The sequence below is a fragment of the Zingiber officinale genome, chromosome 5A (genome assembly GCF_018446385.1).
Source record: "Zingiber officinale cultivar Zhangliang chromosome 5A, Zo_v1.1, whole genome shotgun sequence".
NCBI classification, from domain to species: Eukaryota; Viridiplantae; Streptophyta; class Magnoliopsida; order Zingiberales; family Zingiberaceae; genus Zingiber; species Zingiber officinale.
In genome coordinates, this window is record NC_055994.1 from 3,511,270 (window position 1) to 3,528,994 (window position 17,725).

General features: G+C 33.2%; 1 protein-coding gene, 1 long non-coding RNA gene and 1 pseudogene across 2 annotated transcripts; 1 reads left to right on the forward strand and 2 right to left on the reverse strand.

Annotated features, from left to right (window-relative positions):
* Positions 1–2,666: 2,666 nt before the first annotated feature.
* Positions 2,667–3,864, forward strand: LOC121982582. The gene is made up of 3 exons (XR_006112141.1): positions 2,667–2,760; positions 3,145–3,257; positions 3,740–3,864. It is a non-coding gene; the product is annotated as an uncharacterized LOC121982582 (long non-coding RNA).
* Positions 3,865–6,319: 2,455 nt separating this feature from the next.
* LOC121982776 (uncharacterized protein At2g29880-like) lies at positions 6,320–7,739 on the reverse strand. The gene is made up of 3 exons (XM_042535849.1): positions 7,721–7,739; positions 6,728–6,783; positions 6,320–6,637 (listed from the first exon to the last, which is right to left on the reverse strand). The coding sequence occupies exons 1-3, from the start codon at positions 7,737–7,739 to the stop codon at positions 6,320–6,322; spliced, it is 393 nt and encodes a 130-aa protein (XP_042391783.1).
* Positions 7,740–12,281: 4,542 nt separating this feature from the next.
* On the reverse strand, positions 12,282–17,118 carry LOC121979288 (annotated as a pseudogene).
* Between the last annotated feature and the right edge of the window lie 607 nt (positions 17,119–17,725).

A 17,725-nucleotide genomic window follows, 5' to 3' on the forward strand; every position in this document is an offset into this window, starting at 1 on the left:
GTTTTCTTTTCGGCACCGTGTTTTTCCTTCGTGCTCCCGAACCTAAGGTAATTTTTTTCCCCTCTCCTCATACAATCTCTTCACGCCTCCCCTGGATCTTCCTCCATGACAGTGTGCTCCTCTCGTTTCCTGGTGAGCAGGTTTCTGAGTTCGACGAGGTCCTTTGACCTTCCATTGCTGCTTCTTTCGCTCGTGGAACCTTTTGATCGAACGAGGTGTATTTCTTCGGCAAAGGTGGCACTCCTAGTCCGTCGATTCATAACCTAGGTCTTGTGTTCTTTGGATTTGTGCTAGAGCCATAGTCAAGGTAGATTCATAACCTAGGTTTTGTCTTCATTCATAAATTTTGTCTCCAAAAACAAAACCTACTTTTGATTCCACTATGCTTGTATTTGCAAGCGCAACATTCTCTTTTCTTCTTATTTTTTGCTTTTGATTTGTTTCATCATGTCATTTTCCTACTTGTATGTCAAAGTTTATGGTGTTTGATCTCTGAAGATGTTTTTTGTTTTTTTTTTTAACTTTTATTTTTGTTTATATCTTGGTGATTTTGTCATCCTCAATTCCATTTCCCAGCCGCAAAAGAACTATGGCCAGTGTAGTTACCATTCTCTTAAGCTATCATATGCTTCTTTTTAACTACATGCAGCCTCGTATTACAATAATTGATGTAGGCGATTTGCCCTGTTACCGTGATTTTATTCCCGTAGGCAAGAGTCAACTTGAAGATCTAGGAGGGACTCATTATTTGAGGGAATTACTCCTTCAATGTGCCTTTTTCTGCAACTGCATCTGATCCCTTTTTTGTCCGAGTTCCCAAAGTTCCTAGAGCTTGAGATTTATGTGTTTTCTGTCCAGTTAGCCATACAAATGGACTTGTTGAATTCTACTCTAAGGTGTTGGAAACTGTTAAAAGGTTTCATTGAATAAATGTTCTCTTCCCCTATGTTCTTCCAATAGGATGCGCATCTGGATGGAAAGTCAATGTTGACCGTGAACAAGTTTTTGAAATTTTTTTACCAGAATTTCCGCATTTTAGTATTCAAGACATATCTTCCTGCCTTTCTGGATTGGTTGGATCTGAAATCTATTTGGAATGAGCATCTCGGTGCTATTCCTGAAGGTATCCTTGGAAACGTCTCACATTTGATGAGGCATAGTTAATGTTATCCATTGTTCCATTCTTATTATCTTTGTAGAAAACGCCTTTTCATGTGCTCTTATGTGTGGCACCATGTATTGTGACAATTATGATGCCGCTCAGGTGTGAATTTGTTGATCCTAAAGGATGATTAGAATCCTATCTTGGAAAATATGGATTGATGGTTGGCACGATGGAAAGCAAGATAGACTCTTGGAGCAGGATTCTTTTTCTCATACTTGGTTCAGTCTCGTGTTACTTATTCACCAACTTCAAGGTTCCAAATATGTGATAAAGAGATTAAGACCAATGAAAATTCTTGTAGGTCTGGTTAGACAAAACTGAGTCGCCTTGCTTATCACTAATTGGGAGTTGCTGACCTTACCTTTGACAACCTTTCCCATCTTGTAAAATTTTGGTGGGCATATCATCCTAATACAGATGTATATTGTTTGCTTGGTGTAATTCTCAAAAAAGGAGTGTTTGATACATCCACATGGCAGTTCTCATCTGTTTGGAAATGCCTCTCCTGTTGTGTGTGTTCTTTCTAGTTAGTCCAACATATCAAAGATGCAAGTTCTTCCAAGTATAAGCAACAGATATGAACTGTTTGCCTCTCCATATCTGTCCTGTTTGCTTATTTGTACGATAATTATCTAGCAAGAAAACTAAACTACCAGATAAGAGATCTAGCAATCCATGGGAGACCTTTGATCTCCACTTTAAATTGCTGGTTCAGAGTTCTTTCTGTTGGTTGCTCCATGCCTGACCCCTTGAGAAGCATACTGTATGCTAGAGATTGATGCACACCAAGGTGCTTGCCTATTGAGCTTGACTTGCCAACTTTTCTTCAATAGAGGGATCCAATTTAGCCGGTCACTTGCATAATAGCAATGTTAAGTTCCATTAGCATCTCATATAGTGCTCATAGGAACTACGTGGCATAAGCCCCTAGTCAAATCCTTGTATTGTTTCTTTGTTTGCAAAAGCCCCCTAGAAGTACAGCTACTTGGCATATATCTATCTCAAGAATCTCCATGTTGCATCAACTCAATTGACTATGAGCACTTTTTCTATTATATGTGATCACTCAATCTCATTGGGCTTCACTTAATACATTAGTTTGGCTCTCTATCTACAACTCGTACCAATATATGAGATGAGGAAGAGTGGCAATTAAATGTCACTTCAAAGCTTGTTTCAATTATGGCCTCCTATTGGTGCATGTGGAATGTGAGAAACTAGAGGGTGTTTGAAAATGCTGGTTCCATGGCATGGATAATGTATACTTTCTTACATTTCTGGAGTTTTTTTGTTTTTTGTTTTGATTTGTTTTATCTCTTATTTTCTTTTGTAAGATATTTCTTATCTGCCCCTATATTCATTTCAATTCTTATTATGCCATTTCTGTCAATAATATGTTACTTATGAGATCAATAGACATCCAAGATCAATTAAGATGATGATCTTGCTATTGCTTGACTGGAATTCTTCACTGTCTTTGTAGGTTGTAGGCATATTTAAAATCATGGTTCTTCCCCTCTTGGGTCAGCTAGCAGATGAATATGGGCGTAAACCACTGCTTCTGATTACTGTTTCTACATCCATAGTGCCATTTGGTATGATTCTTCATTCCTTAGTTAACGCTAGCTTGTTATTCATGTGATATATATAAGTCATTTTGTTCATGTAATCTGGCATGATCAGTTTCAGTAAAGAGTATTTAAATAAATCTTTTTTTATTTTTCTAAAATATGCTCTTCGTAATCTTATTAAATAAAAGCAAGGATAGTTTAATTTATCAAAAAGAGCAATAATGGAAGTTATTGTCATTAAAATTCATTTTGGAGCACATGAGAATGCCTTAGTGTGGCAAAAGATAAATTCTCATGTATCTTGCATCTTACTTTCTTTCCAAATAGTCATTGTAGCGCATTTCAAGTAGAACCTTAAGTACTTAATGTTTTTTTCTTTAACATTCACTTTGTATGCTGCAATTTCAGCCATACTTGCTTGGGATGATTCCAGGGCAGCTGTTTACTGGTACTTTGTACTTCGCACAATATCCTACATAGTTAGTCAAGGAAGCATATTATGCATATCGATTGCTTATGCAGTAAGACTTTCTCTTCCTTTTCATAAGTATTAAAAGAAATTCGGTGGATTACCTGTCCTTTGGATAGTTTTAAGCAGCACTGAGTCACTGACATATCTTGTTCTGCCAGTTAATCCTACAATATACTGTCAACATTTTAATTTTATAATTTATTATCATATAAATGCTAAAGATTTCCATGAACATTAACACTCTTCAATGTGTATTACATGAGATTGATGCAGCCTCCTCCATAAAGTTGATGCACATATGTTTACGAGCTCTGCTTTTTGTGTTGCAACCTTTGCCAACACCTCTTTGATTATGGAAAAAATGCTGTAAAAGAGCATATGTTCTACAAATATTTCTTACCGTGTCTCAAAATTTTCTCCTGAAACCACTTTTTAGGAAATTTCAAATGGTCATTCATGATTTTTTTTTAAGATATGCCTTCCCAATTGATGAATATAATCACTTAAGTTTATATTTCAACATCAATCTAGGCTGATGTGATTGAGGTCGGCAAGAGATCTGCAGCATTTGGTTGGATTACTGGGCTTTTCTCTGCTGCACATGTTTTGGGAAACATCTTCGCCCGCTTTCTACCTGAAGGGTGGATATTTGAGGCATGTTCTAGATAACTTGTATAAAATATGCTCCTTATTAACACTGAAAACTCTCTCTTTCATGTGTCATCTTATTGTTTGATGTTATGTAGGTGTCAATTTGTTTGTTGGTTTCATCAACACTGTGCATGACAGTATTTCTAATTGAGACTGTCAGGACAACTCCTAGGCAAAGTGATAACAGATCATGTTCAGCCATTTTTCTCAAAGTCTTCATAGAACGTTGGAAATCAATGAAAGATATTATTTTTGTTTTTTTGTAATAGGTAAGTTTTTAACCAGTTGACCAATCATTTTTAGGAGTTTTGGATTTTCATTCCTTAGTATACCTGTTAGCCCATCCTCTGATTTCTTAAGATCAGTCAAAAGGAACCTCTTTTTTCCAGTTTATTGTTTTCTTATATTTCATATCTTTGCAGCCTAGATTTCAAAATTTTGTTGTAATTAGGTATCTTAGTGGAAAGAGGATCACTGTTCTATTTCTCTAACTAGAGTATCCACAAATATTGTAGTGAAACTCTCAGGCGCATCTCATTAATCTCCTTCTTCTATGAGCTGGGAATGTCTGGCATAAGTGGCATCTTGCTGGTATGATCTCACTTTTTTTCTTGTAGAATTTACTAGTTTAGGCTCTTGGATAGTTTAACGTGCTTGAATTTTTTTATTTTGAGAACATTGTGTTTCTTGTAGAATAACAAAGGCATTTCGTGTATGATCCATAGTATATTGATATACGAAACATCTATATACTGTAGTTTGATTTCTTAATAGTTTGCTCTATATACTTTTGCTTGGACGAGCAGTGTAAATTATCCATGAATTGCACGTGCATTGCTGCTAAATTTGTTAAATTTTCTCTTTGTATTGATGAAATGGGAATGAAAAATATATTTTTCCAGCTGGAATGTAGTGAATGTTATAACTCTTAATTTACACTTATTTGATTGACACTTTGATTCTTTTAGGTGTCCTATGTAATTATTAAAGCTGTGCGTATGTGATTTCTATTTGGAGGAATTTGTGGAATTGTTTTAGCTCTACAAACAATTCACCCTACCATAACTCATCATGATGATCCAATTCTTTTGGTTCAAGTTTTAATTGGAAGATTTTGAACCCATGTTTTTTACTTTCACTTATGCTTTTGTGATGGGTATGTTTATTGCAGATCAATTTGCAGCTTCTGGCAACTTGTTACTTGCAAAATGGAAAAACATATTGTGCCTACCAGGTCTCAAAGGTAATGTAGTCTGGAAAATGACACAAAAAATTGCATGAATATTTTGTTTCAAGATGTTAATGGATGTAATGCGCTTTGCATGGATTCTATTGATCTTGGATGATAGTTCACTTAAATAATGTTAGCTGCATATAGTGCTAATTATTTAGTAAACTATGCTAAGCTAGGTATCACTGCTCCTAGTAGATTCCCTGTACTATTATTCTCTAATAAACACCTCTTTTTGTTTCCTTCATTTGGTTTGTTTTTGCCTTCTATGCACTACAGATTGGTTAATTACATTCTCCTCTTGGAATTCTGGAATTTGATAAGTTTTGTTAAATTTTTCTCTTGCAGGTCGGGCAATTCGTGAGGCTTGAGTTTTTTTGATGCAAGAAGTGAGCTTTGTTAGGATGTAGCTTGCCTTGCTAATTTGTAAATTAAAAGTCATATGGAGAACAACAAATGGAAAACATGTGATTTAATATATATGGAGAGTAATGGAAAACATGTGTATTTTGATGAGTAACAACTCATTTTGTATATTTTTGTATATGTGGCTATAAGATGAATTATATATGGATGTTTATTTTGGATTTAATGTAGTAAATATTTATTTTTGTATTGGTGGTTTGCTTATAGTAAAATAAGATTGGTTGTTTGGTATTAATGAACATTAAAGACAACAGTTAAAAATGTTGTAAAAACTAGGTAAACCACAATGAATTTTTTTTTGTAAAAAGTGATAAAAGACAACGGTTTTATCCGTTGTAAAATATATTAAAAATATTGTTAAAAAAAAACAAAACGTGTCAAATATTATCTACCACAACAGTTTATATCTGTTGTAAAAAATGTCTACCACAACGGTTTATTTCCGTTGTTGAAATTATCTACCACAACGGTTTTAAAACGTTGTCGTATCCTTCGTAGTCAAGTTTTGGGCATATAAACAACAACGGATAAAAACTGTTGTCAAATGTCTACAAAGACAACGGATTCAAAACCGTTGTCGTAGGGTAATACATTCTACAACACCCTCAGTTACAACGGTTTTTTGACCCTACGACAACGGATAATATCTGTTGTCGTTTGCAGTTTTTGTTGTAGTGATTACATGTATTCCCTATTGATTCTATTTTTGAAACCACCTTTTCAAGAGTTTCAGAGATTCTATACATAACATCTGTATCAGTATTCTTGAATGTAGTTGATTTTCCTTCGAGCTCGGTTCTATCTCATTTTTTAGTGGTTGGATTAACTTCCAAACTTATGGGTTGAGATGGTAATGGTGGAGCAGACTCCTTGAAAAATGAAGGCTCATCTGACAATTTTTGTCTATCACTTTGCACGAATTCACTAGTATTGTGATCAAACACGTAATCATCTAACACAGTAGTACTTCGATTTCCTTCCACCTCTAATGTTCTTGCATCAGTGTCATATCCTAGTCCCATAGAGTATTTTCTTGTAGCAGTTCCATTTCCAACTGCAATTCTCAGATATTCATAATCCTCAAATGTATCTGTCCGATAATGTTCATCTTTCGGGTGAGACTGCAAAGAATGAAAAATAACAAGTGTTAAAAGTAGTTATAATTCTAATCATAAATGTAAATTTTATTATTTTAAATAGAAAATACTAACCTTAAAATAATCCTTCCATATTTCTTCAGGATCCGTGACTTTCTTCGTCTCAGGATCTCATCCAAAACCAAAGTTATGACGCATAAGTTTACAATAGTTGTTATACCTCTGTTTGAACCACTTTAAACAATTTTGATATTGTATGAAAGTCTTTTCAATTGCAAGTTTTTTTTAGAGCGGGTAATAGTTTTGTTTCTATGAATTTTTTTTAACTAAAGACTCCACTTCTATCTCATCATCCTTGTGTGGCAGTCCAACCATGAGTTGTAATAATTCGTTGCCATCTTCAATTGTCCATACATTATATTTAGCTTACGAATCTCCTATTGATAATATCACTTAAATATAAGTAAGATAGAAATAAATATATAAGAATAATATTTTGCCATTCAAAATCACATATCATTATACATATTTTATCAAATATTTTATGCATCAAAAATGATTATTGTATATCTAAATACATTTAATACAATTTATGATATAAAATTTTCCAAATATTTTATGTAATTTTGTAGCATCACTTTTCTGTATTTTAGTAGTTTTGTAATTTAACTCAGCACTATATTAACTTTTAAAAACGAAGTTACATATTAGACCTTGTAATTTATAATTTTTAAAAGAAATGTTGACAACTATCTCATGATCTGCACCTACAACTGTGACCAGCTGTTACCGTCGACTGACAAGACTATTAAAGTAATCTCTATGATAAACTATCGACATGATCAAGATAATGAAAGGATACACTCGAGAACAGTGTTAAATTTGACACATCACTCAGTATTTTACTCGTGAATTAATATTATTGCAAGAGGTTTGTAATTTATTTGTGATTTTGAATCCTCATTAAAGGCAATAAATTGTTTTGCTGCTCTACCCAAGAGTTCCAAGTTCTAATCAATGATAAATTTATGTGTGTTTGTAGTTACCAGAACCTTAACACAAACTTAACTATTTTCACATTTCCATTGATGAATGTTAAATACTTACCTCGTATAAGAAAAGTCATTGTGTTTACTTTCTGATGGTAGAGAATAATGAGAATTATGATTTTAGATCTAACCGAGTCCATAAAACTCAGAACGTTAGATATTTCTCTAATATAAACGCACCGCTAGAGAAAGGTTAAGGGGTCGGCGTCGCAGCGGGAAAAAAGGATAAGAATAATTAAAAAAGTTTCATTAAAAATATACCTTTAAAATTTAACAATGAAAACCCTTGATTGTATAGTTTTATAGAGAGAAAAGAACTTCTTCTCTTGTTAGAGAAGAAAAGAGAGAGACATATAAGGTCAACCTTGACTCGCTGTGACTTCACGCCTCATGCCAATTCCTTGTTGGATTTCCTACTATAAAGTGTCCAGTCAACCGTGATCTACTTGGACTTTTCTCTTACTAACTACCTGTTGGACTTTCGATCACCAACTATCTTGTCAACCATGACCCACTTGGAATTTCTATCTCATGTCAACTTCATATTGGACTTTCGACTGCCAAGTCACTGGTCAACTATGACTTAGACTTTTCATATCTTATCAACTTTATGTTAGATTTCTGACCACAAGTGTTTGGTCGACCGTGACCCACTTGGACTTTTCATATCTTGCCAGCTCTATGCGAACTTCTGACCAAAGTGTATGATCAACTATAACCCACTTGGACTTTCTGTATCTTGTCAAGTATCCAGTCAACCTTAACCTAATTGACATCTCATTCGACCAATTAACCTATTAATCAAACATCAAAACTCAACTTGAGTCAACTCGAGCATGGTCAACCTAGTTGATCTTGACCATGGGTCGATTGCATCAGCAATTTCTCCTTTTTGATGTTTGACAATATATTTAACTTATATTAATTCATTAGCTTAACATCCTACTTCTCATGACAAGGCATGAATGAAGGTTTCTTAACTTGAGCCCTTCATTTTCTCCCTTTGACACACATTAAAAATCTTTTCAGAAAAACCATTCTCTTTTTCCATCCCTAACTTTCAACATCACAGTGGAGGTTCTTTACCTTCCATTGTCTTCAATGCTCAACCTTGAGCATACAATCCTTCATTCGTTTACTCATCCTCAAATTCTTGAATTCTCCTTAATCTTTCAAATCTCCTCATTTCTTATCAAAATCATGCCTTTAAGGAGAACCTCCCTCTCAAAACATGCTCCAACTTTAATCATTGAACCAACAATGATTTGGAGTTCCCAAACCTTTAGAAAATTATAAATATAAGTCAAGAGGTTAGAGATTCAACTTTGAAATTAAACTTCTCACTCAATTCCTTATTTTTCTCCTTTTAACTTCCCTTTCTCATTTTCACCAAGAAAATCACTTTTGAATATTGTCCAAACATATCAGAAGGTTAAGGATAATTAAGATATATAGGAGTGAGATTACATGACTTAAACAAACATGTTTTAGTGAAAAACACATAAATCAGTCGATTGATACTTTATATTAGTCCATTGCTACTAACAAAAGTTGTATTTTCAATTTTTAGACCGAATTTCATAAATACACAAGTAATTTTATACTTTTTAAAAAATCATAAAATTTCATATAGACATTACTTAAAAGATAATTTATATCTTCATATTTAGTAGCACCATTCTATGATACATCATCCTCCTCGTCATTCGTCTTTTATCCTTTGCTCAACTATCGTTATCAGTTTCCTTTATATTATGTTTTCAACATTTCACACATTATTATCTTATTTTATCTGACAACTCAATATACCTTATTAAGATGGTGAAAAACAAGCAAATACACCCATTAAGGATGTATCGTATGAGTAAAAATGAACAACCCACAATTCATCTAATAAGGACACATCAAATAAAAGCATACAAGTGAGTGGCATGCAACCTAGCTGAGAATGATGCATTACATATAAGAGTGAACAACTCTCAGTCCACTCACAACAAAATGCATTGTATGTATATATATATATATATACATAGATAGGGTGAATGGCCACCAGAGATGTATTGTATGTACATGAGGTAAACAATTTGTAATCTACCCAATACAAAATACATCATGTGAATGCACATGTGCACGCGCGCGCGCGCACACACACACACATACATAATGAATGACCTGCAATCCACCCGAAAAGTGTCTCACATAAAAATATTCATCCTGTGAGGTGCCTCACATATGAATAGGGTGAACGATCCGCAATCCACCCTGGGAGGAAAATCAACTAAATTTGGCCAAACCCATGAACACACAAAAACGACTTGAAAGCCGCGTTTAAAGTGTAAACCAAATTATCTATATTTATACAGAGTTACTTTGATTATTCATCTTTTTAGAACCAAAGTTCTATAAAATAAAAAGTACACTCGTTTCTTTATTAATTTACTTGAGAAGGTGCATATTTATTATGAGCACTAAGCGAAGTTCAAGATTACAAATAATCATGCAACTCCATGAGTGTGGAACCAAAGCTCTAGATTACGAATAATTACATAACACTTAAAAGGACAAAGTTGAAGCGTTAAACTACAAGTAGTCATGCAACTTTTTTAGAGGGTGGAGCCAAAGCTCTAAACTACTAGTAATTCCGCAACTCTTTAAAGGTAGTTATGCAAACTCTTAGAGTGTGTTTGGTTCGGGGTTATTCTTGATAACCTTTGTTATCTATCCAAGTCTATCAACGAAAATCCTATTTGATTTAAATAATCGATAATTCCCGAGTAATGTTTCATGTCCGATACGTTAGCAAAACGGGCATGCAATCCGGAATCGGAAAACCTCGGAAAACTAAGATTTTTCTTGCTTCGGGGTTTACGTATTTTTTTACCAAAAATACCCTCCGATAAAAGAAAAACGTGAAAAAACACAGAAACATAATATGTATGGTTGGTTTTGTGAGGATAATATAGTAAACTATTAAACTAAGTTATTTATTAAAATCTTCAAATAAATAATTTTTTATTGCATTATCTAAGTTGAACCAAATAATATTTAATTATATTTTATTCCTCATCTCTAGTATTACATTTATTATTCTCTTAATTTAGTATAAGGTTTACACAACCATTTTTAAATCGTAGAGTTAAACTCTACAGTTAAGATAGTTATTTTATAGTTTTGTTAACTTAATACAAATAATACGCAACTCATTTCAAAACGTAAAGCTAAAGTGTATATAATATATATCTATTACTTTATTTATTTGAAGATATAATTACATATCAACTTTTCTCTCAATTTCTTAGAGTTCATATTCTGTTAAAATATTACTATTGATTCTCAGTGTTCTTAGTATCTCTATTTTAATTATGTAATATACACATTTTAAGAAGAACAAAGAGGATGAATAAGATCAAATAGCCATGTGAACGCATATATCGACCAACAAGAGAAGAAATACTTTAATCTTAAATCTACTTTATTCTTGGAACTTTGGCTTTCAATTTTCACACCTCTATTAGTCACTAGATTAACTTCTTGGCCAACATGGCCCTAACCATGAAGATACGAAAAGGCATTACAAATCTTGACGTTTTAGTTTCCTTATTTCGTTGAAGATCGATCCTTTCCAAGTAATCGAAGTCAAAATCAATTATATCCACTTCACTATGCCATTAATACACTAATGTTTACTTTTGAGAAGCTAAAATTATTTCATCATACACTATTCAAGAATTTGAACTTGCAATATTTTTTAAGCATTATATTTTTTGGAAGCATTCAGATATCTTACATGAATTGACTTCATCCTTAAACATTTTCATACCATTTGAGAGAGACATTGCTAGTTCAGGATTGCTTGGTAGGTGGAATGCCTTTGGTTTGGATTACTAAAGAAACTACTCTTCCAATTAATCTTTAATCACAATTAAGATGTAAACTTTTATGACTGTTGTGCAACTGCATTGTTCATGAGAAGTGCTCTGTTGAGATACTCAAAGCTAGAAATGAAATCGAAATCAATGCTTACACTAAGTTTTGTGTTAAGCAAGATAACAAGCAGCAAGTTGTTCTTGTCGAATTGCCACTTAAAGGTCAATTTGTTGAAAGACTTGGTAATACCACCATTTTAGCTTACATGATCATTTTAGTTTTGGTTAAGAAGGTTTTCTCTCTATCTCTCTTTTTATTGCAGAGTAGATTGTTTTTTTTTCCAATTTTTAATGGGCTTAATATACCAACGGTATGAGATTCATAAATGTTATGTTTTAAATAAATCTTCAATTATTTGCCATGAAAGGATTGAAGGTGTCTTAAACTTGGAGATGTCCTAAACCAAAGAAAAGAAGTTATTAAATTTATTGATAAACCAATAGACATATGCTTAGCTTATTTTGAAATTATTATAAAATGTCCATACGATCGTCCATTCTATTATATACATTTATCTTTAGATCATCTTACTTCAAATATATGGATAAAGTTTGATAACTTTACTGCTTTGAACTTATTGGATTAATTAAAATAGTAGCCACATCCTTAAAACAAGTCAACTATGCTAGTTTAACAATAGTAAAAATTCAATTTAATTATCTAAATTTAGAGAAAAGGATCAAATGTACAGTAGATAACTTGTACATCAACGTGTACATCAGCAAAATTACTTGTACATAGTTTAAGATAATAACACACGAATGCAAATTGTACATGAACTTGCATATGCATTAAACAAACTTACCGTGGGTAATTTTGTGATATCAAGAATTCCTTTTCTAAGCTATAATTCCGAGAGTTTCCTTGATTTATTTGGTTCACCAATTCTGAGGAAGAGTAGCTTGAAAGAGTGAGTAAGTATTCGATTTCCTCATTGCCTTTTGGATCACAAAGCCCTCTCTTTTTCATTCTTGTCTTTCTTATGCCTTGCAATCTGTACTCAACTTCTTTCATTGTAGGTCTTTCCACACCTTTCAAACTTAGACACATTTCTATTAAACTACTTATTTCAAAAAGCTCTTGCTTTGTTCCTTCTTGCAAAATACGATCTTCTATGAGATCAAAGAGTGTCTTCTCTCCTGTTGTTTGAAGGAAATTCGTCGCTAGATTTTGTTGTAACCCAGTTTTGGTTAAGTAGATCGGTTTTTTTCCTGTTAAAAGCTCAAGAAGAATAACCCCAAAGCTATAAACATCACTCTTCTCTGTTAACTGGCCAGTTTGATAATATTCCGGGTCTAAGTAACCAAAGGTGCCATATATGACAGTGACTGTGTGTGTTTGATCAAGAGGAATAAATTTTGATGCTCCAAAGTCTGATACCTTTGCCCTTAATGTATCATCTAAAAGAATATTTGATGACTTAACATCCCTATGAAAAATAGATATAGAAGCAGCTGAGTGTAAATAGGCAAGTGCTCCAGCAGATTCTGTAGCAATTTTGAGACGATCAGCCCATGATAATTTTGATTCACCTTGTGAAACATGAAGATGATCTGAAAGGGCTCCATTTGAAATAAATTCATAAATTAGCAAAGGAACTTCAGTTTCCAAGCAACATCCAAACAACTTAACCACATTTCTATGATTGATCTGAGAAAGAAGAGCAACCTCATTTATGAATTGGTCAATCTCATTTTTTTTTAACTGTTTTTGACTTTTTTATGGCAACAACTCTTTGATCGGATAGAATTCCTTTGTAGACAGTTCCTTGCCCTCCGCTTCCAACTACTCGAGCTTCATCAAAATTATTTGTTGCCTTTTCTATTTCTTCCAAAGAAAATATATTTATTCTCTCCTCAACATGTTCATTTGTGGAGACTAGTTGTTGAAGCAATAAGCCATGATTCTGATGAAAATTTCTCTGTCTTATTTTCTTTTGATTTCTTTCCTTCCACTTCCTACTTAGGAAGACCAATGTAATGCATAAGAACAAAAGGCCTACTCCAATGCTTGCACCAACGCTGAGCCCTGCATTGTATACCAATATAAACTTTATAAACTTGATGCCACCTATAATATGTTAAGTAATATGTTTATGTACTCATTCTCTTTTTGTTGTTGTTTTTTATTTTAACTTACTCCATCACATAATCACATGAATCACAAATTAAACATGAATAATTTCATTCTTATAGTCTAGTCAGTTGAGATCTTACCCAATAAAAGAATTTTCTTTTTGTTAGGAATGCATGCTCCATGTAGAGGATCTCCAGATGTTCCCAAGGGACATAGGCAATTGAAACTACCATTTGTGTTTATGCAAACTCCTTTGCAAATAGGGGAGGAAGAGTTGCATTCATCTATATCTAAAATCCACAAAATTTGTCATTATTTCTCAAGCGCCTAAGTTATATATTATTGTATATTAATAAATTTGCACGGATGCAAAACAATTATTTAAATTTGTATGAAATAAATATTAATATAAAAACGTTGAGTTCAAAAATCTATTTACCATTAATAGTAATAGTAATAATAATAATAAGATGCAACAAATCATACTAATTAATAACTAATTCTATTGGACAAGTTAAGGATCATGATCAAAAGCTTTATTGATCAAATCTAAATGACTATATATTTTTGTTGAATATAACAACATATATCGGCATTTATCTTTTGCTTCATTCATATATGAAAAGGTGAAGATATTTCAGTCGTACCTTGGCATCCATTAGGGATGTAAGGATTTCCCTCGTAGCCTTCCTTGCATTTGCATCGATATGCTGAACCTGAGTGATTTCTTGTGGCACTCGCATCCAAACATGAGCTGTATTGAGCGCGACATGCAAAGGTGCTCTTGTTCTTCGCAGCATCATCACAAGTCTCATAGCCAACTATCCAATTATAGATGATGCTTTTCTCTTTTTGAACAGCGAGATACTTATTATTATTGAGTTCTAATTCATACGATTGTACATCATCCGGTAAGAGCTCTAATTGCCCATCCTCTAATGAAATTGCTTTCACTTTGAGACGATGGTCTTGATAAAGAAGAGTTGGAGGATGAGAAGACTTATTGCATGAAAGAGCAAACTCTTGAGATCGATAACACTTCTTCTTTACACCGAATGGAAAAGGGATTGTCATATTTCCACATTTTTTTCTACAATCTTTTGCAGGAGTAAGATTTATATATGGATCTGTTAAAACACACATATATGATTTGGTTTGTAAAAATATTTATAGCTAGACTCCAGGCCGGAGGAAATTGAAAAAAAAAAATTATATATCCAAAATCGAGTTTTGAGATAGTTTTCAAAGATTTGATTATTGTTTTTTTTATCATATTTCAACTGTAAATTTATACAAGAAAATCCTAAATTATGATTCCTCTATCATGAGAAGATATAACCAGAGATACAATTTCTAATAAGTTTCTATTGGAGATGCTGTTTCTATTGGCAATAAATGAGAAGACATCCCTTGTCAGAATTCCTAATAAGCTAGCAATTGAGATAGTAAAAAGAAAGAAAGAAAATTGTGAAGATGTTTAGATTCTTGATCCATTGGATTAATATATAACTCTAATAAGTTTTTTTTGTTAGCTAAATCTTATCAACTATATTTGTCAAATATATAAAATATAAAATAATCAAAATTAACAGATTTGTGTTCGCTATGTATATGAAAAAAGTATATTTGCTAATCAGATATAAATGCCCAATACTGCTACTAGTACTGTTTGATATTTGATAACACAATATATGAGATATAAATTTAATTTAATTCATATGATACACATGATACAATTTTGTCAATTTTTTTGAATTTGACATGCATATAAAATATAAAATATTAAAATCTAAACCAAACTCTAAAATAATCTAAAGTATGAATTTGAGTTTTTGAGCTAAACATTTGATGCCACCATGTTGAACAATGGTGTCCCTCAATCCATCTCAGAACTAACACGGAGGAGATAAATTACGAGTAACTATTAGTCTTTGGAATAATGACTAGTGCATGAGAGAGACATTTATCTCAGCTGTGCCGAGATTCGAATCCCAGACTTCATAGTGGTAGCACCTCATGCGCTAGCTACTAAACCGTCCCGAGGAGACATCGCAATGTTGAACAAGATTAATAACATGATGGAGATAAGAAGCTAACAATTAAATTTTAACATATATACTCGATCATATATATATTGGCATAATGTATACCTATTTATATATATAAAAAACAGAGATAAAGAAAGAATCATCACCTAATTGACAGCCATATGGTATATATGGATTTCCATGATGACCGAAAGAACATTGACAAATATATCCAACGGTATCATTCTGGTCGTCGACATAGAAAGCTTTATCAGTGATGTCATAGCAGTTAGTATTACTACTGCGACAAGCATAAGTGGCCGGATAATTCCAGGCCTCTTTACATGAAGAATGATCCTTGATATGCCAAGAAAGAGAGGTATTTGTTTTTGTTTTGTCTTCGTTCTTTATAAAACTTTGGGGATCCGCTTCCCTACAGAAGATTTCATCACATAAGAAAGCTATGATGTTGGACCTATCACTGTTATTCTTCATATGGTTGTTCTCATTCTCATAATTGGGACGGGATAACTTAAGAGTCAATGAAGTCTTGTTAAATTTCAAGTCGTTTAAGTAAATACTGCAGTAACCATTGCCAGAATACCAAAATCCATTATCAATTGTTGAAGTATAATTGGAAGAGCATATTGATGAACAAGCAGCGACGATGGTATTGGTTATGGGATCAACTATACTAGCAGTACCATTGCAGCCCAACACAAACAACCTGTTATCCCTTGTTTCATCAATGAATGGATCACCAACATAATTTTGATCAGATATAGTGAATGGTGAATTCGTGAGATTGATTAATGTGGTGCTGATGGATTCTTGGCTGACATTCATTATGGCATATGGCGATTCAATGCGAACCAATCCCACATTTATATCAAATTCCTTTACTTGTAAATTGCTATTCTCCAATAGGAGGCTTGGAGGCTTGGAGTCATAAGAACAAGTAAGATTAAATCCAGCAGCATAAAAGCAACCGTGGCCGATGCCAAAAGGATACTCAATTTTAATATCCCCACATGTTTTGGGACAATATGAAGGCAGAGTAAAATTCTGATTTGCGTTTGCTGAATTTGTGGAGGCCTTCACTAGTGTCAATGAAATCAGTAGCGGCAATATCTCAGTGAATCCCATTGTCCTAGCTACTAATTTCAACTATCTGTATGAGTATATAAAAAGAGTATTAATTAATCTGCAAAATTGATCATGATCGTTGTTATTAAATAAATAAATATTGGTTGAGGAAGATAAGGAAAAGCAAGAAGGACGCACTCACCAGTCACCAATGCTAATATGTCTGCATAAAACTTGGCGAACTAGTCACTTGGCTAATTACCTCCCTTGCTCCTACGAATTAAGTCTCCAACGAATGCAGAATGAATTCTTATAGAGGTAGAGTTTTGGCTTCCATTAAGCAATGACCATAGGATAATCATCAAATATTTGCATTCCAAACTAAAACAATAAATTAGCAGTGGACTTGACGACTTCAAACAATAACATGCTGAGTCCGACGACTACTGTCCCCACCAAAGAAATAATAAACTATATTTAAGAATGTGAGGTGAAATTTCAATCATACGTGCTGATTTTCCATGGAAGAAGAATAGTCAGATGTTCTCTGAAAGGTTAGTTTTGTGGAATTTCAATCATACATGCCGATTTTCCATGGAAAAAGATTAGTTAGATGTTCTTTGACAGGTTAGTTTTGTGGAGTTGACTGACTTCAAATGTAATAGCATTTACAATGCCATTAACATATCACGCGTTAATGATAATATATTATTATAGGTTTATATTTTTTTTTCAACTATACTTTTACTTAGAACATCAATTTAATTGGCTTTCGATTTCCACACCACAATTAGTGAACGCGGATCTTCTAGCTTGTAAAACACGGACTAGAAGATGAATCATTCTCCATCATTGGTGGAGAGTGATGACCCCCACTTATTTTACACGTGGGGTCATCATTCTCCACTAATAATGGAGAATGATCCATCCTCTTATCCACGTTTTCC